The following is a 25,399-nucleotide window of genomic DNA, read 5'->3' on the forward strand; positions in this document are numbered from 1 at the left end:
AGAAGTGGTGAGGGAACAGCGAATGACACCTTGTAAAGTTATTTTCATGCCGTCTTGCTCAGGTGCCCTGACTTGCAGGAGCAACTGCTTTCCAGAACAAGAGCGTGACTGTCTCGGGTACTGTCAGGTTTTGGCTTTTCCACTCGGTTTGCCCAGAAAAGCTGTCTTTTAGCATGATTTTCTGGATAGCTCTTTCCCCATTCTGAGTCCCCCACTGTGCTCTTGGGCAATGCCCACCATGGAAAGTGAGGCTCTGCACCACTAGGGGTGGTGAACAAACCTACCGAGCCCCCTTATAGACTCATAGAACGGTTTGGGTTGGAAGGAACCTTAAAGATCATCAATTTTCAACCCCCCTGCCCTGGGCAGGGACACCTCCCACCAGACCAGGTTGCTCAAGGCCCAGTCCAACCCGGCCTTGAACCCCTCCAGGGCCGGGGTCACGCCAGATCCGCTTTGCTTTGTAGTTCCCCAGCCTCCACCAACCCCTGCTCAAACCCTGCACGGAAACGCTCATTTTCAACCATTTCCTGTCCTTTCCCCCCATTCTCCGTGCCCCCCGTCCCTCTCTCCCGCCTCCACCGGCTCCCCCCCGACCAGCAGCGGGGCCCGCGGCTCTGCCGTGCTCTGCCCGCGCCGACAGGGGGCGCTGCCGCTCGGCCCCGCCCAGCCCCGCACCCAGCCAATGGCTGGCGCCGAACCCCCCTCTCCTAAGGGGTGCATTTCGGGACAAGAGTGTCTCCTGCTGACCTCCGGGGAGTGCGTTTCGGGGAGGGGGTGTCTCCTGCCGGTCCCCCCCTAACACCCCCGGGTGATGCGTTTCGGGGAGGGGGTGTCTCCTGTTCCCCCCCCGCCGTCGGTGACCCCGTGTCGGTGGAGCCGGGGATACCGGAGGGTCCGCGGAGCCGGATCCGGAGGTCCTTGGGCAAGTTTTGGGGAGAAAGCGGCTGCCAGGCGGGGAGGAAGGTGGCCCCGCGCCTCGCGCCGCGCCGAGTCCCACTCGCCGGTCGCCGCCGACCATGAGCCCCGCCGCGCCCCGGCCGCGGGCATGACAGCGGGGCCGCGCCCCGAGCTCCGCGCGGAGCCAGGCGAGTACCGAGGCCCTTTCTACCGGGGGGAGGGGGTGTCTGCTGCCGGTGACTGCCGGGAGTGCGTTTCGGGACAGGGGTGTCTTCTGCTGGACCCCCCCCGGGTGATGCGTTTCGGGGAGGGGGTCTCTCCTGCCGGATCCCCCGGGGATGCGTTTTGGGGAGGGGTTGTCTCCTGCCGGTCCCTCCCTACGCCCTCGGATGATGCGTTTCGGGGAAGGGGTGTTTTCTGCCCGACCCCCCCGGGTGATGCGTTTCGGGGAGGGGGGGTCTCCCGTTTACCCCCCGTCTACCCGCCCCGCCAAGGGGTGCATTTCGGGACCGGAGTGTCTCCTGCTGACCTCCGGGGAGTGCGTTTCGGGGAGGGGGGGTCTCCCGTTTACCCCCCGTCTACCCGCCCCGCCAAGGGGTGCATTTCGGGACCGGAGTGTCTCCTGCTGACCTCCGGGGAGTGCGTTTCGGGGAGGGGGTCTCTCCTGCCGGATCCCCCGGGGATGCGTTTTGGGGAGGGGTTGTCTCCTGCCGGTCCCTCCCTACGCCCTCGGATGATGCGTTTCGGGGAAGGGGTGTTTTCTGCCCGACCCCCCCGGGTGATGCGTTTCGGGGAGGGGGTGTCTCCTGTTCCCCCCCCGCCGTCGGTGACCCCGTGTCGGTGGAGCCGGGGATACCGGAGGGTCCGCGGAGCCGGATCCGGAGGTCCTTGGGCAAGTTTTGGGGAGAAAGCGGCTGCCAGGCGGGGAGGAAGGTGTCTCTGGTTTCCTCAGCCCGTTCGGGGAGGGGGTCTCTCCTGCCGGATCCCCCGGGGATGCATTTCGGGACAGGGGTGTCTTCTGCCGGATCCCCCTGGGTGATGCGTTTCGGGGATGGGGAGTCTGATGCGGGACCCCCCTGGGTGATGCGTTTCGGGGAGGGGGTGTCTCCTGTTCACCCCCCCTCTCCTAAGGGGTGCATTTCGGGACAAGAGTGTCTCCTGCTGACCTCCGGGGAGTGCGTTTCGGGGAGGGGGTGTCTCCTGCCGGTCCCCCCCTAACACCCCCGGGTGATGCGTTTCGGGGAGGGGGTGTCTCCTGTTCCCCCCCCGCCGTCGGTGACCCCGTGTCGGTGGAGCCGGGGATACCGGAGGGTCCGCGGAGCCGGATCCGGAGGTCCTTGGGCAAGTTTTGGGGAGAAAGCGGCTGCCAGGCGGGGAGGAAGGTGTCTCTGGTTTCCTCAGCCCGGCTGCCAAATGGAAGGGTGGCCAAAGGGGATGGGGGGGAGTTGGTGGTGGGTGTCCGCAGGTGTGTGTGTGTGGAGCTGTGGACCCACTTTGGGCTGGGCCGGAAGGGAAATAACGTGAAAAATCTCTGCAGCGAGGAGTTCTGAGAGCTTCTTTGCTTGAGGTGTATTCCCAGAGTCGCTTTTGCGGAGCAGTGGTGACAGAATCACGAGCGGCTTTTGCATCCCAGTATTATTCCAGGAGACCTGTCAAGTGCGTGTTACTTTGTGGTTGTCTTAGGACACAACGATGGGCAAAGCCACCCTTTTGCTACTGCCTCGTATTTTTAGACTCACCAGGAGAAACCACAGTCTCCTCTGGAGAGAGCAAAGCATGTGGTGCTCGCTCCAGCGGAGCAGGGTCCGTGCTTGGTGGGGAAGAGATGCTCAGTCTGTACCAGCTGCCCTTGGTGATTTTTTTCTTTTTTTCTTTTTTTTAAATGCAACAGAACAAACAATAGAATATTGTATTAGCACGGGGTTAGCCTGAAATAATGGAAAATAAGAGGGAAAACTGTAAACATTATTCAAAATGCCAGCTTGAAATTCTCAAACAAATCATCCAAAACAAACAGTAGCTGAGTGGAACTATTTTCTTTGCAGGGAGTTTCCACTGGAATAAATAGCAAGTTCTGTTAAAAAAAATAAAATAAAATAAATCTGCAACTAGTTGTAATACTTGTAATGCGTGCCAGGGGCTGGAGGGTGCCCACAACCAGAGAGATCCTGGTGATCCAGAGTGATGTTTTATTGCAGCTTCTGCTGCCAATTCCCTAGAGACACTTGCAGTTTTTATCTGTGGGCCCTGCCTAAGACAGAGATGTCTGTTCTTCTCTTTACCTTCCCATCTTCTTCTGTATTTAGAACATTCCTTACCATTATTTTTCCTAACCAGACCTCTGTCTTCTAATGCCTTTGTGTAACCCAGAACAAAATGTTGCTGTGATGTGCCAACACTACATTGCCTGCAGAACTGGAAAATGAGGACCTTTAACGGTGTGTTCTTTTCCTCAACATCCCAGCTGGTTGCACAACCAGAGTAGTAGGGCCATGGACACTTGGTTCTGCAGGAGCATGGAGCTCCTCCTTGGATTGTGTTCCCTGGGAAGCAGAGGACACCACCAGGCTGTACCTCAGCCTTCCCAGTGGTTTCTTCAAGGACCTGGTTGTCAGTTTGTCCAGCATGGTTTTAAGCTAATTAAACCACTGGTACTTGATGGGATGTGTATAAACGGCAGCGTTCCTGGTCATGGGACATTTGCCCAACAATTTCCTGGGACCTGGCACAGCTCATGCCCAGCTGCTGGGAAGTTCCTGGGTGAGTTTCCTGGGCTCCTGGGCTGGTGCTCGCCAGGGCACACCTAAAGAGAAGTAAAGCATTTAGTTTGTGAACCAGAAAGTGGTCAGGAGGCCATTTTGGTATGCATAGACCTTCTAAAGCTTCTCCCCAAGGTTTGAAACTAAACAAAGTTTCCTCAAAGATCTCCCTGCCTGTACAGGCAGTTAGCTTGATTGGGAAGCCTATTTATTTAACGCCCTCTAGTGATGTTTTGAAAATTAACATAGATTCCTTTCAAGAGGAAAACAAATATCAAAGTTTATTGATTTTAAAAGATTTACATTTTTTGAGAGTCAACTGCTTCAGGGAATCCCTATCAACCACAATACCACACTTTGGATGGGTGCATAACCTAATTTTGGATGGGCGTATGTAGCAATGGAGACACAATGACAGTCTCTGCCTCCCCTGCAGACTCCCAGTGGTGCTCAGGGAAGGTCTTTCCATCAACCTTTCTCGTGACCTGTCCTTAAGTGCTGCTGCACTTGACATTTTGGCTGAACCCACGTGTAGGTAACTTGATGTGGTTCTGGTCTAGGTGAGATTGGCATTTGCAGAAGGAACCATTTATGCTTCTTCATGCTTCACCTTTGTTTGTTATAATTAAGCTAGGCTGGCCCCAGAAATGGCAAGTGTATGGCCTTGTGTTTGCAGAGGAGATAGCTCCAGGGCCTAGAACTCCTTTAGATTGTAACCAGGGGATGTGACTTCAGCGTCTGTGTCATCAGACTGGTTTTACTTCATAGGTACGGGAGATGTTGAGGAATGTACCATTGATATGGTTCCTCTTAATTAACCCGAAGATGTAGTGGATGTTTGTTCTTCGTGATTAGCCATGAGGGATCTCTGATCCTCTCCTGCTTGTAATATGGAAGGCTCTGATTTGCGTCTCTGATGCAGAGATCCATCTTGTGGATCCTTTCCTAGTCCCTCGTGGACATCATTACAGCAACACACCATACTCCACCTTCCTGCCTGCCACAGGCTCAGCACCCATCTGCTGTTTCACCCTCCTTCACGCCACCACCCTCATGAACATCCCCAGACTCCTGCATTTGCATATATAACCACATATAATCAATTATACGTGGAGATATATATGGATTCTATGTGGATAATCAATATCATCCACATATTACTCACTCTTCCACCCGTGCCAGTGCCACCCTCACTCAAGTAGCACCCCAGCAGATCCAAACACACGCATCTCTGAAAACACCTACAGCAGCACTCGGCCACAGCTGCCGATGGTCACACTGCACCCACCTCAAATTAACCACCCCCCCAGCAGCCTCCAGAGCACCAGCACCATTGCCCCTTTGGCAGCGCCACTCAAGAGACAACCCATATCCCCTGGCTGGAAGCCGACGTGCGGAGGTCTCCCAGAGGTGGCATTAAAGTATGGTACCCATCTGGGCTGCATGGCTGGTGTCTCAGCTGAGGCAGGAAATCTGCCTTGCCAGCTCCCCACCTCTCCGCGTGCTTCTGCTTGAGGCCCTGGCATGTCCTCAGGGTATTCTCCTTGACTTTTTTGTGAAAGTCCCATCAATATGAATAGAAGGAGGAGTGGCAAATCTGCTTAACATCACCTTCTCCATTTCAGCCAGAAGTTGAGACTGTGGCAGTCACTGTGATTTAAAAAAAAACCAAACCAAACCCAACCAAAAAACCCAATAAGCCCCACTTCTGCTCATCTTCCACTTCTCCACACTTTCTCCTCAGGGATCTTAGAAAAAGACCTACAACAAGGATGGGTACGCAGGGGGTCAAACCCCTCTTTTTTGTTTTCATCTCCGCAGTGCTGCCCTCCTGGTGTTCCCCTGAGAGCAAATGGCAGGACAGATAAGGACATGGAAGTTTCCAAAACCTGGTGCCTGTAGTTAGTCCCTCTGAAAACAGGGAGGGTGGAGCCCAGCTTGTGGCGTGTGAGAGAGAAACTGAAGCAAAACAGGATGTTTTTGTCATTTAAAACTTATTTTTCATAATCCTTATTGAAAGGCTTGGTTTGGTTTGGTGTTGAAGTTGCCTGCCACGCTTATTGGGAAATTCATCAGGCAAAGAGCTTTGTGCATGTGTGTGTGTATGGAGATGTGTACATCCACGTGTGCTTGCATAAGGAGAGCAAACAAAGAGGCTACTATTCAGGCTCAGGACAATTTTCTACCTGAAAATTAATAAAACCAATAGGGACTAAGTAAGTGATGGAAAATATAAATTCCATCTATGTAGCTGCTCTGTGAATCTTGCTGGACAATTGCTTTCTGCTCTGAACACCTCAAAACTGGGAAGATTCTATGAAATTATAAGGTATTTCACAGAATCACAGAGTCATCATGGTTGGAAAGGACCTCTGAGATCACCGAGTCCAACCACACACACAAAAAAACCCCTACAATCTCAGCCACTCGGCTACTTATCAAAGACCTACCAAAAACCTCATGACTGGAGGTATTAGTTTACACATAAACATGTGTTACACCCAAGTAATAGGAAATGAGGCGTAAGGGGCAGATTGGGAAGCCTTTGGGATTGTCTGTACCCCATAATGTGTCCTATATTTGTCCTCGCTTCAGCTGATACAGTTTTCACGCTAGTTCCTGTAGACGTTAAGGCATAAGTTAAAAAGAAACACTGGGAGAAATGAAGGCAGGGAATAACATATGAATCAGAGTAAGTGTCTTTAAATAGAATGTTTCTCGGAGTTTTCCACTGCCTGTCCCTTCAGGCTGTGCCAGAAATAGAGACACGGAGAGGGACATCTCCGAAAGGCTCCGCAGCCGCCTGCTGTCCCCAGGAGAAGGGGGGACCTCTTTGTCCCAGCCCAAAACCACCTCCCTGACCCAGCCTGTGCCCTTGCAGGGGATATGATGAGTCATTATGCCATCTAGCCTTTGATTCATTGGAGATGCTGTACCCGCTCTTATAAATCTCAGTCTCTGGAAAGCACCGGCATTTTAACAGTGACTAGAGCAGAACAAGACATTTTCTGCCTTAATCATTTCTTCTCCTTGTCTCATCTGTGAGTTTCTGCAGTAGTTTGCAGCAGTTACTCCTATGGAATAATTACAACAGCCTCGTGTGAGGAACTTAATGTGAATAGTTTGATTCCACAGATTATCTTTTTCCACCTCTTGTGCTATCAAAGAACTGGGACGTGTTCTTTAAGGCCACACCACTTGAGCTGCATTGGTTCGTAGCAGGAGCTTTTAATTGTAAGAATGTGCGCATTTGTTAGCCTCACTTGCAAACTATCCCCTGTCCTCCTTATATCCCCTTTTTTATCCCCTGGCCTCCTTTTTTACGTGGGCTCAGCTCACATAAAGCTGCTCCCACCTGCCTGTCCATCCTTGACTTCTGCCCAGCGATGTCTCTCTCTCGGCCTCTGTCACTCTTCAACCCTTAACGTCTTCCTGCAACTCCAAAAACTGGCAAAAAAATGCAATTGTTTAAGCCAAAGTCTACTTTTATTTGCCCAGCCCGTGTAACTTTAGACGTGCAGCTCCACTGAAATTCATGGTGTTTGGATCCTCACTTGAGGCTGGGATGCCTTTTTCTCATTTCCATTAACTGCAAAATTCTGTGGGATTAAAGGCTACAATTCAGCACAAACCTATCGTGAGTTTTTGAGGAGGAGTTTGACAGTGAATGTTACTCAGTTTATCGCCATCCTGATGCTGACAGGCAGATGAGCAAGCCACAGAAAGAGGAAAATGCCTTTCATGGTGTGTGTGCTAGCAGAGGTGCTGTTGATTAACCCATTTTTCAGCCAGGCAGCTCTTGAGAATGCCATTTAACAACCCCAGGTCTGTATAATGCCAACAGGATGCTTATAAGGCATAAAGGGATTGATGTTCAGCTCTAATGAAATCCAGATGCGCAGGGCTGTCTCTTTTCAAGGGCTTTTCCATGGCCAAGCTGCAAATAAAATGATTTAGTCATGGTAAATAGATGAGAAACGCCAGACTTCAAATGTGGACTAGGTACTTAAACCCACGGGCACCAAAGGCAGCTGGCAGTTACCTGGTGGAGAGGATGGGGTCACCCAAAGACCTGCCTCAGCATCATTTATAAGGTGGGAACTCGGGACCTCTTTGGGGAGCACAGTTCATCCAGATGTTTGCATTAGGGCTGGGGGAAGCTGGTGTGGAAACAAGCCTGATTCTATCCCTAAGAGAAAGCCAGGGCAGGTCTAAGGGTGGTGAGTGCCTGGTCAGTCTCTGGTCAAGGGTGCGCTGGTGGGGGACCACTAGCGATGTGGCAGCTTGCACTGGGTGTGTGAGCAGGGAGAGGTGAGGATTCTGGGCCCTAGCAGGGGCTGGACCGGCATATTTAAGTGCAGAGGCTCTGCTTTGGAAAGGATGAAGTAATTCTGTGGCTGGGCAGACCCAGCTGTCTATGAGTTTTTAATTTTTAATATGGCAGGAGGAGTTTAAACCAAGAGAGGAGAAGAGATGGGGGTTATTTTAAAGACGCGAAGGAATGTGTTACATTTTTCTGTTCCTCAGGTTTGGCTGCTCTGCAAGTTTTTCATTTTGCCAAAGCTCGATTCAGTGAACTATTTATTTGCATTTTTAAAGAGCGAGCATGATTCTTCATTTACTTTGGCCTCGGTGATGGATTTTTATACTGTGAAATCCAGCAAGTTCCCTTCCAATGTTATATATACATCCAACTTAACAACAGAAACTTCTACCCCGAAGTACCAGCTTGAATTAAATGCTTTAAAGGGCTTTATAAAAGTGTGACCCCCCCCAATTTCCCACATGAGTCTTATCAGTAGTCACCCCATAATTGTTTGATGCTATGCTCAGAATAAGAGCATGCCACAGCTTGGTACTAGAGACCATCTATGTGTGCAGAGCTATGTAGAGGTTTTCTTTAGTGCTATAGAGGCAAGAATTCCTCGTGGAGAGGTTCCTGGGGTAGCTGTCAGCGGTGGTTCAAAGGAAGAAAAGGGATGAGGAAATAGTCCAGCTATGAAGTTCTATGAAAGCATATATGGGGAATCTGTTGCAGTGGGTTTTTACCACGGGAAAATCCCAACAGACAGAAGCTGTTTGGTCTAATCCATTGTCAGCAAATATTTCAAATTTACTCAGCCCTGGACATCAGAATTGCAATCAAGCCATCAGGACCTCCAAGAAAAGCTGAAGAAATTTTATAAAATAAACTTTTTCTTTTCCCACCGCTTTAGGCCTCCTGTGCTAGGACTAGAAGGGGGAAGTGCTTCCTCCAGCAGCTCTTAGTTCCTCGCCAGGCCAGAAGCATGAAGTACAGAAGTATTTCTGAATGGACATCAATATTTATTGATCTCTTCAGTTTCCATCAATTAGTAATTTGCTGCGCTGTGCTGTCTGCAGAGAAGAGACTTGCATTTGTCTTACTCAAAGTTTTTCAAACTGATGTCAGTGCAAAAAAGACTTTGTCTGAGTATGCCCTTCAGATGTTCAGAGCCTGATCCTATTGAAGGTGATGGCTCATAATCATCCTCACCAGCAGCCAGCATTTTTCTTGCAGTGCTTTTTTTGTTTTTATTGTCCCAGAATACATAGACACACCCCCTCCTGCTGAACCTTCGCATTCTCAGAGAAAGGACCATCTATGGATGTTTTCAGCAGCAGTTGCCCATAATTTTCACAGAGTCTGTCCACCAACTCTGTATCAATGGACTGAGGCTTGGAAATAGCAGGATACTTTTTTTATTATTCTTGTATTCATCTGTTTTCACCTCTCCACCCAGTATGGGATGCCGCAGTGAGTAAGGCCAGAGCTCCAGGTGGGCATCCAAATCCAAGTGTTTGCAGAGGCACAACTGATGAACGGGACCTGTGGCCTTGTCTTTCTACTTAAAGCTTTTGGACCCCATTTTAGGTACCTGTCCTGCTGTTTGAGTGACAGACGAGAGTTTAATTTTGGTTTAGGACCCTGGGTGGTGCTGTATCACGGGAGCAAACCCTTGTGCTCATCCCCAGGCATGGGTATTCCTGGTGGAGGACAGTGCCATGCGGGCAAGGCCATGTTCAGTAGCCAGAAACACAGACCCAAGCCTTGACAAATTCCAAGTGTCCTGATTTGGGGTCCAGCCCAGTGTCATTTAAGATCATGGACCGTTACCATCAGTGGTTCAGAAAGACCCACTTGGGTCAGGAAGACCTCTGGTGCTCCATGAGACAGCAGCCCCCTCCAGGCTTTGCAGTTCATCCTATCTCATTGCCATCCGCTGTCGGTGATGTCCCAGATTCCTGAGGAAGGCAGGCCCTGAAGGCACAAGTAATCCATGGGAGCAGGGGAAAAAAAGTGCGATGGAACAGATTAATGTGAGTCAAACTAATCCCCAGCCACCTCCGAGTGGAAAACCCACTCGGCCTTTGGCAGCCGAGGATTGTTTCTCCCAGTCCCCCTTATATGGGACATTTTAAAATAAACCAGCAGGGCTCCATTTCTTGGAAGGAAAAGGAAATGTTTCAAAGTGTGGCCTTGCAAACTGATTTACTGCCGTCAAGCTCGGCATATTTTAAGAAATGTTTGAGTTTGGTTGGAGCGGCGTTGTTAGCCGTAAGGGAGAGGGAAGCAATTAGTGAAAAAACAGGGCAAGATGGACTTGTATAATACGGGTCAGATAAATATTTACCCCCAAGTTTCTTAGCTCTGAGTTCACATTAAACCCTGCCCTGTATCTCTGAAGGGACTTGCATCCACAAGCAAAATACCAGGCTGTGGCCACCCAACATTATTTTACACTTCCTCCTCTGATTAATTAGGCTAATTACAGCTCTTAAGGATTTAAAAGGGCTAAAGTGGTGGCAGGAGAGTTAAAGATTCTCCCGAGCATTTGCAAGGAAATGTTAATGCTTTACCATATGCCTGTGCTGGCAAAATTCACCCCAAAAGAGCTCGTAAAACAGCTGCACATTTTTTCCCTCTCATCTGGGCACGGAATTTTCACCCTATGCAAAGTGAAGTGGTGCAAACTATTAAAATATAAATGGACAGACACACATGTCCTTACCTGACATGAAGGAACGTCAAAAAATGAGGCTGGATGGATTGGAAGAGGGTTGCATTAGCCAGAAAAACGGAATGGACTGCTGGAATCTCAGGGTGGGAGGAGGCTTAGGGCAGTTCTTGTGGTGTTAATTGAGCTGCATGAGCAGTTAATAGCGCTCCTTATTAGGTGGGGTGAGTAATCCATGTTGTAGAAAAGCTTATTGTAACTCCGGTAGGGACCTGTTTCTTTGGACAGGTAGATGATGGCAAATGTTTAGGTGTCAGAAATTCCTGATAATATTCCACGAGATTGGATCTGCTCTGATTCTGTCTGCTCGCAGATGTTATTGGTCTGTGTTTTTGGATAAGTTCCCGGGGCAAGAATTGTGTCTATCTTGTTTTCACAATGAAAATGTTGCAGTAGTGACTCTGGGGGAGCATACCTTATGATTTGAGAAGAAAAGACACCTAGTTTAGACCTCTCTCAGAATGAAGACCTAGCTTCCAAGCCTAGCTCTGCCACTACTTTTCTGTGTTGCTATTGGTGTGTTACTTAAATCTTCATTCTGAGCCTCAGTTTCTCCATTTACCAGTCACTTTGAAGCTGGGATAGAGATGTATGGAATAAGAGTAAGGAAGAGCTTGTCTGAATAATGACTGTAATGTGTTTTAGAGTCCATCAGCTGGAAAATGTCATGGTGAAGCACGGTATTTATATAGAGGGAAAAGCAGAAGGTCTCTTTTCTAAGGCCACCACAGTCTCAGAAACAGGCTGTGTCGGTCCTCTGGTGGTTAATCATGGTCCCAACAGAGCTCCTTGGTTGCCCACAGCTGTGGACATTCCTCTAGACACACAGGAGTTGTTTTTCTTCCTTTATTCACCTGCCCTGGAGTATCTCTAGAGCATCCACGAAGCCTCCTGTACCTCAGGGATGCTGATGTGGCAGCTCTTTGGGAGCTGAAAAATGGGATGGTGTCACAGCACAATGTGTGGAGCTGCTCCTACAGCTGCTGAAAACATTACTGTCCCTGGGATGAGGAACCTGGCAGCAGAGCTGATGGATGAGCACCATGAGCTGGATGCAATAGCCTGCTTCAGCTTCTCCTGGCTGTTCTGCATAGCAGGAAAAGACCCATCTGGTGTCTTAGGGTGGAATATCTGACTGAGGTGTGAAGTTTGCCTACAGAGTGGCTCTGCTCAGAGACAGAGAGCTTGGAGAAGCTGGGGCTGTGGGTAACACTCCTAGAGGTGCAGCAGGCCAGGCTCCAAAACAGGCAAGGTACCCTTTTAGGTCTGGCTTCCTCTCGAAATGAGGCACCTGGTGTCACAGTAAGGACTAGGAGGTGGTTGTACCCTGCCACCACCAGTGGTGTCTGAGCCTTTTGGGGGATTGCACCCAGATGTGGCGGGGAGAGGGGTATCGGAGGCTGGGGATGCTCCTGTAGGTTTTGTGAAGGCAGCCAGGAGAAGGCTGCAGGGAAGGATGATCCCAACACCCTCCTCAACAGGAGATAATCCACAGGTATTATTATCTGCAGCCCTGTCTGAGCTGGCCTCACACCATCCCCACCAGGGAAAAAACAGTGAGAAGTAGAGGAATGGACAAAGCCAGCCCCTGCAGAACTTAGACTCGTGATCTTCTTCCACACTCTGACTTGGGGGAAACTAAGCATGGGACAGACATGGGAGATCCTTAGGATGGGGGGTCCCATGGGAAGCAGCTGCTCCTCTCAGAAGCTGGTTCATACAGAGCATGTTTTTTGGAATGCCCACACCATTTTGGAGCCTTCTCCCTGTCAGGTCATACTGGTTTGCCCGCCTGGCAGTGAGCTGGAAGGAAGCTGGTTAACAATGCCTAATCATGATCATCATCACGACAACACATCTCTGCTATATATAGCATCTTTTTCCTGGCTGGGAACTGGGCAAAGATGGGGAAACCAGCACAGGAACCAAGTCGCAGCCCAGGCTTTTGTCTTGGTCGTGGAACTCAAAACACCTTTTAAGGGACACTTGGAAGAGAACTGGCGAGCTTTTTATCTTATTCTGGGTGGCAAGCTGGGCAGGGAATCAGGACCAAGAAGTAAACAAGTTGTATTCCAAGGAGCTGGTGGCATGATGTAGGAAGGAGTGAAGCTTTTCAAGCCAGTATCACCCATGAGAGAGTGGCAGAGAGTGGTACAGCACACCTGGATGAGATGCAGGGCAAGTGGGCACGGCTAGGGCTGCTTCCCCAAATGCCCCACAATGGATTTCCCCATTCGGGAACAAGGGGGAATGACTGGTCTAGTGGGAGGGGGTTGGAACTCGATGATCTTTAAGGTCCCTTCCAACCCAAACCATTCTGTGACTCTATGACTGCAAGACAGCAGCTTTTGGAGCCACTGCTAAAACTGCTCCTGGCCGTGGGGTCACATTCCAGTTTGTACAGTTTCTCAAGTGGCAGATGAGGTCTGGGAACAAGGAGAGAAGAAGACAGCAGCCGTGCAAATGCACTTCTCCCTAAACTCATTTTAAGTGCAAGCCAGCATAAAGTGGCAATCCCAGTTATTTTCAGTTTGTATAACTCAATGCCTGATTTCCTTCTATGCAGTGAACAATTTCTCCTTCTCTTTGTCTCTCTCTAATTGGGTTTTCTAACTAGAAATGCAACTGCAGTCTTGCACTGGCACTATGGAAAGCACATCCTGTGTAATATAAACAAGAGGCGTAACAGAGCAGGAGGCAGAAGCATCTCTCTTCATCTCATTAAGATACTTCTGTAGGAATGCCACTGCTAACATAAACTCATCATTGGATGGAAGAGCAGCAGCGGTTGTTTTCACATGGATGGATCCAAGCCCAAGCGATCCGTTAATTGTTTCTGTACTCTTAACTGTATTCTTAAGTATTTTTTTGAATGTTGCCTGAGAGCTAAACAACCATGTGGTGCGTTTATACAGTAACTTTTGCTCTTTTACAGTAGAAAAATATGCCTTTACTGGGTTTGGCTAATTAATAGCAGTGATCAGCGATCTGCTCTGACACAACATACCGATACGGTGATGAGAGTATTTGTAGGAAGAGAGTGTTTCACAAGATCCATCCCAAGAATGAGCATAATATTGGTGTTATTGGCTCTGAATGGTCTGTGATGCTCCAAAATAATCAAAGAGCTTGTGGCCCATGTTTTACTCCCCTCTGACTGTGCCTTTAGCAATTAGTCCTGCATCCAGGTGGCCCTGGCCTTGCAGGTGGCCAAGCCAACCAGCTCGTTGGCTGTGTTTACCTCCCACATTTGGTGTGGAAGCATCACGGTCTCTGGTCCATAACCTACAGTCGTTCATGGCATCAGCAGCTCGTGAGTGACACAGACGTGTTTCTCTGCCGCGTGGCACTGGTGGATGGAGATGAGTCTGACCAGGCAGCTTCCCACCAGCAGAATGCACGAGTCTTGTCAACGGGCAGCAGATGCCACTAGGATCTAAGAAAGCCTGTGATGTTTCCGAAGCAAATATTTCAATTTATATTTTGCAGAAAAATTGCACTCCTAAATATTTATTTTATTTTTTTTCATTTCTGAATGTGAACTAAACCAAACAGCAGCACTCCAGTGCCGCAGACATTGCCACGAGCTTTGGCCAGCTATTGACAGAAGGAAAATCCGCCCTGCTCTTAAGCAGGTGTCTTTATTTTTCGGCTCCATCCCGCCTTAACTATTTGAAGGATAACATTTAAGTGCAGAGGTCAGTGAGGGGGGAAGAAAAAACCCCACACCCTCTCCTGCTGGCCAGCTGAGCCGATAGCGTAGGCCATACATGGGTTTGGAATGAGGGGCATTAGACTCGCAGCCTCCCCCGTGCCAAGACACACACAGCTAAAACTGGTGGCTCGGGGATGAGTAATGCGCAAACACGGTCCAGAGCCTTGCAAGCCTTCAAGCACTTTCAGAGTACGTCGGGTAAACGAAGTTATCTGTTTCCATGGCATCAAAACAGCGCAGAGCTTACGCCGTTGTCCCTTTGGCGGGCTCTCCGATTCCCGCGCCTGCTTAATGTGAGCGGAGCTGACGTCCAGCAGAAGCCCTCCCTGGCTCTAACGTGGAGGAGCACCAGCCAAGTTCTCCCTTTCATCCAAAAGCAACGATGCTGCCGGCACCCGGGTGAGCCCCGGGCTGTGGACCACCTCTGCCTGTTGGGCAGGGCAGCAAAGGGGGCTGTGGTCCCTCCACAGAGCTCCAATTGTGGCGTTTCTTCTGTGTGGTGAGATGGGAGGGGTTTCTGCAAGAAAGCTGTAAAACTGTAGACCTTAGAAACATGCAGGGTTCAGAGCACATTTTACATGGCACTGGAAGAACACTCAAGGTGTTAGAACACTCTGTCCTTGTTCAGCAGCTCTTCAGGAAACATTATTTACATGGGCTAGCCCATGCAAGCCAAAATAGTTTTAAATGGGCTAGACAGCTAGGTTCTCCCAAGGAGGGAAGGAGGACGTGAGCCTTTTGGCTCATTACCTTGCACGGCTATGGAAACCAAAGGCAGAACAATGTATTATTCCTCTATTAAATATGCAAATCAAGTATGTTAACTGTGAAATTATGCCAATTAGTTGTGTCCCGTTCCATCAGTAAGATGCTACTTGTGTGATCTTGTGGTCATCATCTTAATGATGGCCTGCCAAGGATACCTGACTGGCTAGGATCAAAGAGAGTTTGGCTGAAGGCTTGGAAGGCAATTTTCTGGTTTGCCTAGAGTCTATTTGGGATCCGGCAATCGGACCACTGGGCAACTGATGATCTCAGCATTTTATCTGGAGGTAGCAAGTATGGGGAATAGCTTGTGTCCTGTAGTCACAGCAGTTCACTGGAAACCCCAAAGTTCTGTCTTTGTGAGACTTCCACGGGTAGTTCCAGTGCCTGCTGGAAGTGGTGCTAGTGAAGGGGTCCTCAGGCTTCTCTGGAGAAGTGCAACGGGTGGGCAAAGACAAGGCTTCATGGAAGGCATTTCTGCCACCATTCAGATACAATCTGAAACCATTCCTAATGGTCAGGAGAAGAAATCCACCAGTACTGATATTTCCCTTTAAACTTATTCTGAGTGAAATGTCCTCACCACGTTGTACCACAGAGGACGTTAGTTTTTGGGAAGGGGCAAAATTATTGCTTTACCTCCAGTAAGGTGATTATGTGCTGTAGGATTCTTCGGCACAGAAGATACTATCGTGTTTTATTACAACACCAGTAGATGTTACTACAATGGCCCTGGTGCAGTGATGCACCCGATGGCCCTTCGTGCCTGCTCTATTCATCCAAGTGACCTTTCCAGCTGACATCTTGCCAGGGTTTTCCACCAGGCATCCGCACCCAGCCTTTCTTCCCGCTCTTAAGACGTTGCATGACTGATGCTTTGCTCTGCTATGTTTTGTAGGAACATTTTATCCTATTAAGGCACCTCTGAAAGCCAGATGTTCCGTTTTAGTAGGGACTCTCTTTTTAAAAAAAAAAAAAAAAACAAGCATTTTTGAGCTGATGTTATTTTTATTTAGTTTTCTCTGTGAAACTTCCGAAGACAGATCTTTTCTGGGCGAGGTCATATCGGGGAATGAAGGAGAAATTGCCGTCCATCTGTCACTGGCTACATATATACACGTACACAAGGAATCTACTTAAGAGAGCACTACTGATGTTGCAAAGCTGAATATTCCTATGTTAGGAAATTGCTGTATTAAACTCTGCTTGCAGTCCCACTCCATCTGTGAGTTACATGATCATACACTCATTTTTCACAAGGTCATCTGTGCTTTGGAGGGCTCTGCTGGACCTGATCAGGGAGTGAATCAGGAGCCTGTGTTGTAGAAAGCTCTTCCCTGTAGAATTGCCTGGTCTTTTTGTCACAGAAGTCAAAAGGTGTATTGTAAACGAAACGGGACAGGAGGTGGAATGTGCCTTCCCTGGCAGCTGGACTCCACGCCAGCCTGTTCTCGATTTCTGGGATTCCTCACATAAATACCTGGAGACAGACTTACAGACATGTTGAGCCCCTGTAGTTCCCAGGAATGTGAGCAGGAGCAGAGCTTCAAACCAACCCCCTCAGCCAACCTTTCCGTCAGGTCCAATGTGTTGAACACCAGGCACCGAATTCATTGTAATCACTTTTTTCTTGGCCTTTCCATCAGTGAAATGAGGGCAATCCCTTCCTCTAACACCCTAAGAACGTCATATTAACATGGTTATAAGGTACTGAGCATTGTGTAATCAGAGATGGGTCTAATGAGCTCACACGCAGTGAATATTTCTGCATTCAGCACAGAATTTGGAAAGAATATGGTTGGTAAAAGGAACACGCTTTCTCCATAGGACCTCTCCTCAACCAGCAATCCTGGTTTCTTTTATTCTTAGGATATTCCCTATTTTGATACATTGAGAAGTCAAAAAATCAATCATTCTCAGCATAGTCTAAACTTCCCGGTACTTAAATCTTTATTACAGGCAAATGCCAAAATTAGAAATGAGCCGTGGGACAGATTTTCCCATGCTTACTCAGCAAGAACCATTGATGTAAAGATTTCTCTCCCAGGCTAAAATGTGTCATCTTTCTCCAGCATAAAATTAACTCGGCAAATAAAAGGAGACCTGTGGCCTTCGTGTGTGTATGTTGACTTGGATGGTTATCATTTCTGACTCACAAGTCTCACCATTAGAGCCACCTCATTTCTGTGTTATCCAAAGCTTGGTGGCAATGGCTGTGGCTGTTAAAAAAAGGTAGAAGTGCCTTGAGGTGCCACTACCTGGAGAGGGGCCTAATAACAGTCTATTTGCTGAATCTGTAAATCGTGGAAAATGAAGATAGAGAAAAATCTATTGAGTAACCTCATCTATTCCTTCAGCCCATAAAATGTGGCTCCCTTACTGTATCATATGCTGTTCATAGCTTTGTCCAGTCCAGTTTTAAATTGGATTTCTATACCTTTCCTTAACAAACTATTCCATGGCATGACTGTTAGGAAGTATATCCTGACCTTCAGCCTATGGTTTGGGTTGTTGTTTTTTTTATCTCTACTTAATTTCATGTCATTACTTTGCATTTTGGCTGTGAAAACTGGAAGCATTTCAAGTTAGGAAAGTTGTAAGTGCCCCACATAAATGTAAGAGCTGACAAGTGTTTTTATAATAGGGAAGGGGAGGGAGGTGTCTGAAAGTGGAGATTATGGCTCTCAGTGCTGAGATTTCATGAGTGTTAACTAGATAAAAAGAGAACTTTTAGAGTGCAATGAACAGATCTGCTTCCAAGGTGGCCAGACTAACTGGAATGTCTTTTTGTCTTGCAGAAGATGAAGCCCATAGTCCAAAGAAGACGATCTACCCCATCTGCCATCACTAAAGCTCTCGGCAAGTCAAAGTACCATTCCAGGTAGAGCAAATAACCTTTCTGACTCCTTTTTCCACCTTTCTGCCTACACAGACTGAAATCAACTGGTTTTCAAATTCATTTAATGGTGTCGAGGGCAATTTGTTTTGTTTTCCAGACCAGCCCTCTGGAAGAATACCCATTACATTATACCGTAATAATAATTACCGTATAATAATACCGTATAATAATAGATACACAATGCATCCTGCTTTTCTGAAGCAAATTTGGGGGGTCAGTCTCATAGGATCATTTAAAATAAAGGGCAAGACTGATTCTCACTTGGTTGTCTTCTGACCAAGTTATGTGGCTTCTTTGTCATTCCCCCCACCCCCTTCTAAATTGCACTAAAAAAAAAGAAGTAAAGAGGAGAAACAAATTCTTGACTTTATTTGGCTGGAGAATATCCTCGTGAGGGAGGGCAGCTTTAAACGTTTCTCATGATGGATTGCTACGGAGGGAGCTGGTACAATGCCATCTTTGCTTAGGCCACCAGAGTATTGGTGAGATTTTTTTCTGTCCTGCTGTTGTTTTTACGAAGCTGTGTAACTCCTCCAGCTTTAGGAAATACGCTGTTGAGACTGTGGGATGGTGCGGCTCCCACTGCTCAGTTGACGCACACGGAAAGCTTTTAATATCAAATTTAAAGGCGATTTAGGTTCTCACTTGTAGAAGCAACAGATGCATAAGCCAAGAATTCACTTGTTGGTGGCTGTGGAGCGGTGAGGAGGGAAGAAGGAACTTCTGCTTGCAGGAGCACGGGTGTTCCTGTGACTGGGGGGATGAATTAAAAAAAACAGCTACTGGTTGGCTTTAACCTCACTCCCATGAAATCAAAGGAGCCAAATTATGAGACCAGTGGAAACTGAGTTAAGACTAACAATGTCAAAAATGCTACCCTTGAATCTCCTGGGTTTCTTTAGAGAGTGCCCTCAGACTAGAGTAGTATTGCTGAGGGGTGGAGGGAAGGTAAGTATCTCTTCCACAGGTGTCCTTCCCTGCCAGCAAGATACACATTTTTGTCTGTGTGTGGAGACAGGAGGATTTCTGGATCTTTTCTGTGTACATAAATCTAGGGCTGTGCCTCAGAGGTTAGCTAGTTCAGTCAGGGTCGGGCACACGAACACGGTCTCTGAACAAGGCTCAGCAAAGAGCTGTTGCTTGTTCATTCAGCACAATCCCACCTGTAGAGCAAGGGGTAGACCCAGGAAACCACTGTGGGACCCGTTTTACTGCCAGCGCTGCCCACCAGAGCCTGGAGCAGCGCTGAGAAGGTGCTCTGGAAGGATGCTGAGAGGCAAGTGGGGAGATGAGCACTTGGCAGAGCTCTTCCAGCTCGGGCCAGCATAGAGAAACAATCTGGTTCAATCCTAAGGATGGTTTGTTGACTGCAGTCAACATGCAAAACCATCGGGGTAGTTTGGAAATGGTCAGCACCTGTATCAATCTCAGTAGAACAAGGTGCTGGGTTACAGCCAGGCAAGGCAGAATCAGATACCTGGAATGAGTACACACAGTTCATTTTCTTGGTGCTCCAGCCCTTGCGTTGACGAGCCATTCAGTATGGATGGAAAACATGCACAGGAATGGCAGTCCCTCCCCATGCCAGGCTGAGCCATGCCGTGAGCCATGGGTTTTCCATGTTCTTTTTGAGTCACAGCAGCTCACACACATACGCAGGAAAGAAGTGTTTTACCCGAAAGAGAAATGACTCAAAAATTACTATTTCAGCAGCTCAGCTCCCCCCAGGTTTGGTGTGGGCATTTAGACAGATTTCTGTCTGTCTGAGGCTGGTAAAATTAATTGGGCAGAGGCAGGGAAATGCAGTGCAGAATTGAGAGCAATAGGGGCAGAAGCACGGGGCTGTCGGGCTGCTCCAAAACAGTTGCCTGTGTCCAATCACGAACCTTTGTGAGAAAAGCTTCTGACAAAGTCTTATGATTTTTCTTCCTCCTCCAGGGAAAATACCCTTTCCTCTTCCCACTCAGACAATGGGCTGCCAAGTGGGGTGTTCAGCAGCCCAGGCTCCACTTTCATCCTGGACGAGCGAGTACAGCTGACCGTGGGCCTGCAGACCCAGGAAAGACATTTGATCTTGTTCAGTGATGTGCTGGTCATCGCCAAGTCCAAGTAAGAGGGATTCACACTCACTCTTTCTGCCTGGTATGTGCTGTTGAAGCTAGGCTCTGAGATACTGGTGGAGCAGGCATCGAAACAACTCTTCTTTACAAATGTGGGTCCGAAATGTGGCATCTCCCCTTTCCACCTCCAGAAATTCTCCTTGGTATTCATGTTTCACTTTATTTGCCTAAAGAAAAAGGTGGTCTAATTTGTTTTGCCTGTTCCCTTATGTGGCTTCTTGAAGAGATAGCAAGAGGGCAAGAGGCAGTAGGGACAGAAAACTGACTCCTGATCTGGCTACTTCTGCCATACAGAAATTAAGAGCTTAGATGACTTCAGTTATTAGCATAAAGAGTAATTAGCCTAAGTTGCCATCTACCTGCATGTGGCTCTAGTGAATCATGTTGCCTTAAGCCACAGCTGTCCCACTGCAGCCACCAACCCCAAAATCCACTTGCAAAACTTTCCTGTAGTGCCTCCACATGCCCAAACATTTAGTTCTGTGGGACTTGTTGCTGTCACTGCACCTGCATGCCTGGAAGGTGGCATGACCTTCCATCTAGACCTTCTGGAGGTCTAGATGTTAGGATCTAGCCTAAGAAATATATAATTTGAATTGCAGATCCTCCTCCAGCCTGAAGCTGAAAAAGCAAGTGCCTCTGAGTGAAGTGTGGACCGGGACCTGTCTCAGCGAAGTGACAGAGAAAAAGATGTGTCTTGAGAATTCGTTCGTCATCGGCTGGCCTACCACCAACTATGTTGTCACCTTCAGGTATCTCATCAGACACCAGACCTCCCTCTGCAGCCTGACAGCTGCCCAAGTCCCCCATGTGTCAAGCAAAAAGGTGGCTGAGGCTACAGGGCCCTGAACTCTACTACAAACCTTCTCTCCATTGAGTAGAGGACTTCTCAACTCAATTAGGCATCTGTAGTAAAAACTTAGGTGTTGGGAGACAGTCGTCTTAGAAAGATATCAGCAGGTTGGTGTCTGAGAGCTGTATGGAGGACCAGCCCTTGCAACTGTTGTTATATCACGGGCTACCTCTGCTGTAGAGCATCCTGGAACATCACAACACAGTCTGCTGTAGCAAACCAGTTTGTGCCACCATATAACCTACAAGCATGTTGTTTCAGCACCTGCCAGCAGCCATTTCTGTAGATTAGCCCTAGTTGGAGAATTTTTCATTACAAAGGACAGGTTAGATATGGCAATGAAAAATGCCAGGTGGCCTTGTGGCTGGATTAAATCCTTTATCCACCCCTCGTGTGGTGTGGGCAGCTTCTGGGCAAACCTTCCTCCTGCACTTGTCTGCCATGGTGTCCCAAGCCCACAGCAACAGACTATAAAAATGGAAAGGTTCTTCAAGATGGGTTCTTCACAAGCAGCGCGGTCCGGAGCTGGCTTAGCCCTTGGTAACCCCCGAAATAGAAACACAGGGGAGCATGGAGCAGGCTTGAGAGTAGCCCATTCGTGTCCAAATGCCATCTCAAAGGCTGTCCCAATGTTGTACGTGAGCTGATGGGGCTCATCAAAAAGTAGGTGAGGTTTTTATTACCTGGAGCTCAGTGTAGCCTGGCTGAATTGAATTTAGAGCTGGTGTGTCCCCAGGGAGCTCAGGTCACTGCTGGCTCAGGCATCTCTGCTTCACACTCTCTTTTGCAGAGAGGTCAGTAGATTTCAAGGGTCACTCTGTCCTCAGGGGTTCTGCTGGCACAGCTAGGAAGGGCTGACGTGGCCTGATGCTTTTCCTTCTGAGGGGGAACTCCTTTGATGGAATAAGAGATGGGAACCTACCATGGCTTCATACATGCCGTCTCCTCATTTCCAAGTGTCGGGGTGGTCTCTCCTGGTTGATGTGTTCCTGACTCACCATCTGACTTGCAAGCAGCCGACTGTGTCTTAGTCCAAACTCAACAGCAGCTCCATTTCCCTCACGTCACTGAGAGCTGGGTAACCCATGTTGGCAGCAGAAGCTTCTAGGAACAGCAGACATTGGGAAGGAAATAATAGGAGAAAGAAAATAGCAATCAAAGGTCACTGCAAAAATAATAACAAGATGAGTTAACTCCAACATCACAGAAAGATATTGGTCCCTTATCTGAACACTCGCCAGTGTGGGCAGGAAACGTAGTCCAGTTTGTTGCTGGGATTTTTTTGTTTTTATTATTTTTGTTATTTGTTAAAATAGGACAGAAGCAGGAAAGGACTGTGCTTTTGTTCCAGGGCTTTGCAGGAAGGAACTTTGACTTACAGCTATATATAAATGAAACTGGGTAGAGTTTCCAAAGGCTGTTACCCACTCAGCACTTGTCTGATGATCTGCCTCCCTTTTTATCTTCAGCTCAGCAGACGTGAAGGACCGATGGCTGTCAGCATTACTGTGGTAAGTGACCCTCCTTTTGTCCTCCTCCTGGGTGGTTCCTCTACAGGCCTCAGAGAAGTTTGTCGTGCTGGGTGCCAAATTGCCCTCTGATTTTTCAGCACATGAAGTGTCCAGCTACTGTTTGAAAAATCCACCTTGGAAACCTGAATGTAGAAGCCCCTGGGGGCAAAGCAAAATTGATGGTAATGGTCCAGAAAAGATGAAACCCACTAAAAGATTACATTGATGCAGCACGTTTTTTCCTTTGGAGCTGGAGGTTGACTTTTTTGCTAATCGCTATGGAAAGGTCACAAGTGTTACTGATTCCTCTGCTGTTTGTTGATTCCGAGGAAAGTTTGTATTTCTTGCCATCTAGAGGCTACAGTTGTTTCTTTTTCATGTTACATTTTCATACGTTGTTCCTACTAACATCCAGGCAGAAGTGTTTGTATAGGTAGAGAGGGGAAGAAGTCTCTTGGTTTGTGGAGAACAGTAACACGCCCAAGGAAGGTGTTATGCTGGACACCTCTATCTGCATTAAAGTACATGTAGGGGTTTGCTAGTCTGGGGCCTCAAGAAAGATAAAGAAGCCAGCAAGAGGATGTGACCACACTATGAACGTTGCATGTTATTGTTACTGTCATAATTGATCTGTATGGATTATAATGTCAAGGAGCAGGTCCCTTGGACCTCTTGGATCCAAATCTTAGGGTCCTTCTCAGGTTTGGTTGGGAAATTATATTACCTCCCCTTTTCTTTGACTTTCAGGCATATCAATGAGGTAAAACAGAATGAATACGTGAAGAATCTAACCCTTCAGATCTTGGTGCTGGACGCCGACAACTGCTCTTCTGTAAGTAAAGCTCAGAACCTGCTCATCAGACCAACGCTACGTGGAGGTCTGTGGGGTGGGGGGCAGAAGGCAGGGCTGTGGTGCTGCTGCTGCTATTCCTGTTTAAAATTCAAGTCCCACTTGAAAAAGTTTTAGGGTGTGTGCATCTGGGAAGCTGCATCCTTCCCACTGAAAGCACACTCAGAGTTTTGGTTTGGGAAAACAGGAGGTGGTCAGACCCTTACCAAAAAACAATTAATTCTTCAGATTATTCTTGGCCTCTGGCTTCTTTTCTCTCTCCCTTCTGCTTCACTTCCTAATTGGTGATGGTTTGTAGTTGCGTGCCCAGTCATTCCTGTTTTCAGTGCAGTAAGTTCAGGATACTGATCATAAAAGAGACACTGGTGTGTTCTCCTGAATTATTTCACTGGAATGTCCCAGTCTCTTCATATTAATAGCTTACATTTCTAGGCTTCATGCCGAGCTTGATGGGTCACATGTACCTGCTGGGGACTCTTCCCTCAGAGAACAACCCCAGACACTTGTGGTTTATTCATGTTGTGCCGTGCTCACCCTTTGGAGTGACAAGGGCACTACTATCAGTCCAATACTCATGTGATCAAATACAGCATCTGAACACCACCCGGTTCTTGTGATTTCTGCTGGATGAAATCTTTGGATGGATAGAGAAGTAGCACATAATAGTTTTCACAATGTATAGCCATCACCCTGAACAAAGATTCCAGTGTAGCTCAAATTAGTACAACTCTTCATGAACATCTAGTAAAGACAGTCAACAGACAGATGAGTGACCTTTTCCCCAGATTTTCAAGCTACAAGAAACTGCAACCAAACTTCATGCCTTCTTACTAGCTTCCTGTATTTTCTCTGTTTTCCTTTCTAGACTGCCACAGTCGATGTGTCCAACGTGGAAACTGCAGAGAGTGTGATGAAGAAGACCCTTCTACAGCTTGGACTTCCTGTAAGTGTCAGTTGTGTAGTCTGCCAGATGTTAGCTAAGGAAACAGGCAATGTCTGGTTTACAGGACAGTGCAGATGTGGAGAAGTCTAGATTGGCTGTAGCTAACCAGTAAGGCATTAATACTCTCTGGACTCCAAGATGAAGCAATTTATTTGTGTGGGTGCCAAGTATTAGAAAGACAGACATGCTTACATGCCTCCATTAAATTCAAACCTTCTATAATAAAGTCCTTTGGCTTCCAGAGGACTTCAGTGCTTCCAGTCCAGCACTAGGATTGAGCCAAGCTTGTCAAAGGATTATTAATATAGCCATGAAATACTGAACATATCAGTGATGTTATCAGATGACCCTTGCCCATTGCAGTGGTCCAGCCTTTCCCATTCTAGTGTTGAACAAGTAGCTTTGACAGTGTTCCAGTAGTTTAATACCAAGGAAGGCTGTGGAACATATTGCTAAAATAGGCCGGGAAACCATCATGCGGGTTCACAGGCTGCTGGCTCTCAGTCTTTTCTTCTCTTGAAGCTTTCCCCTTCCACTCCGTATCAGACAGACTGATCCAGAGCACTGTCCCTCCTGGCCCTGTGGCTATCCTGGAGATGGCCCTGCATTTCTGGCTCCTGTTGCCTTCTGAGTGGAGTGCGGCCTCACAGACCCTCACCCTGGCCCCCTTCACCTGATATTTTTCTCTTCTCTGTTCCTCAACCACCAGGGCAAGACAAGTGAACACCACCTGTGGGTGATCTCGGGAAAAGATGACCCTGCTTACCCTCTCATTGGTAAGAGCTCTCCCATTTCCCCTCAGTTCTAGCACCACAGGAACACGTGATAAGTGATACTGGTGCGTGTGGCAGAGAAACATCTCAAACATCGCACTCTTCACGTAGAAAAGCAACAGTAAGGGGACTGTTGCTGTCGTGAGATGTGACATCAAGATGATGTGAGATGTAGCTTGGCTTTTATGGTCTCAGGATCCAAGTTTAATCAATGCATAGTGACATCTTTGATAGCTCTGCACCTTTGCTTGCTCTTTACACACCTCTTTGCTCA

At 47.9% G+C, this 25,399-nt stretch overlaps 1 protein-coding gene across 1 annotated transcript in view; it reads left to right on the forward strand.

The window, feature by feature from the left end:
- The first annotated feature begins 968 nt into the window (after positions 1-968).
- LOC106895511 (rho GTPase-activating protein 20-like) overlaps positions 969-25,399 on the forward strand; it is a 31,945-nt gene continuing 7,514 nt past the window's right edge. Inside the window, exons 1-8 of the mRNA XM_014954946.1 lie at positions 969-1,088; positions 17,975-18,057; positions 20,014-20,184; positions 20,798-20,947; positions 22,518-22,559; positions 23,307-23,391; positions 24,275-24,352; positions 25,062-25,128. Coding sequence (XP_014810432.1) covers positions 17,978-18,057; positions 20,014-20,184; positions 20,798-20,947; positions 22,518-22,559; positions 23,307-23,391; positions 24,275-24,352; positions 25,062-25,128 — 673 coding nt within the window. The 5' untranslated portion in view covers positions 969-1,088; positions 17,975-17,977. The remainder of the gene's footprint in view (positions 1,089-17,974; positions 18,058-20,013; positions 20,185-20,797; positions 20,948-22,517; positions 22,560-23,306; positions 23,392-24,274; positions 24,353-25,061; positions 25,129-25,399) is intronic.

Source organism: Calidris pugnax, unplaced genomic scaffold (genome assembly GCF_001431845.1).
Source record: "Calidris pugnax isolate Ruff unplaced genomic scaffold, ASM143184v1 scaffold38, whole genome shotgun sequence".
In the NCBI taxonomy this organism is placed as follows: Eukaryota; Metazoa; Chordata; class Aves; order Charadriiformes; family Scolopacidae; genus Calidris; species Calidris pugnax.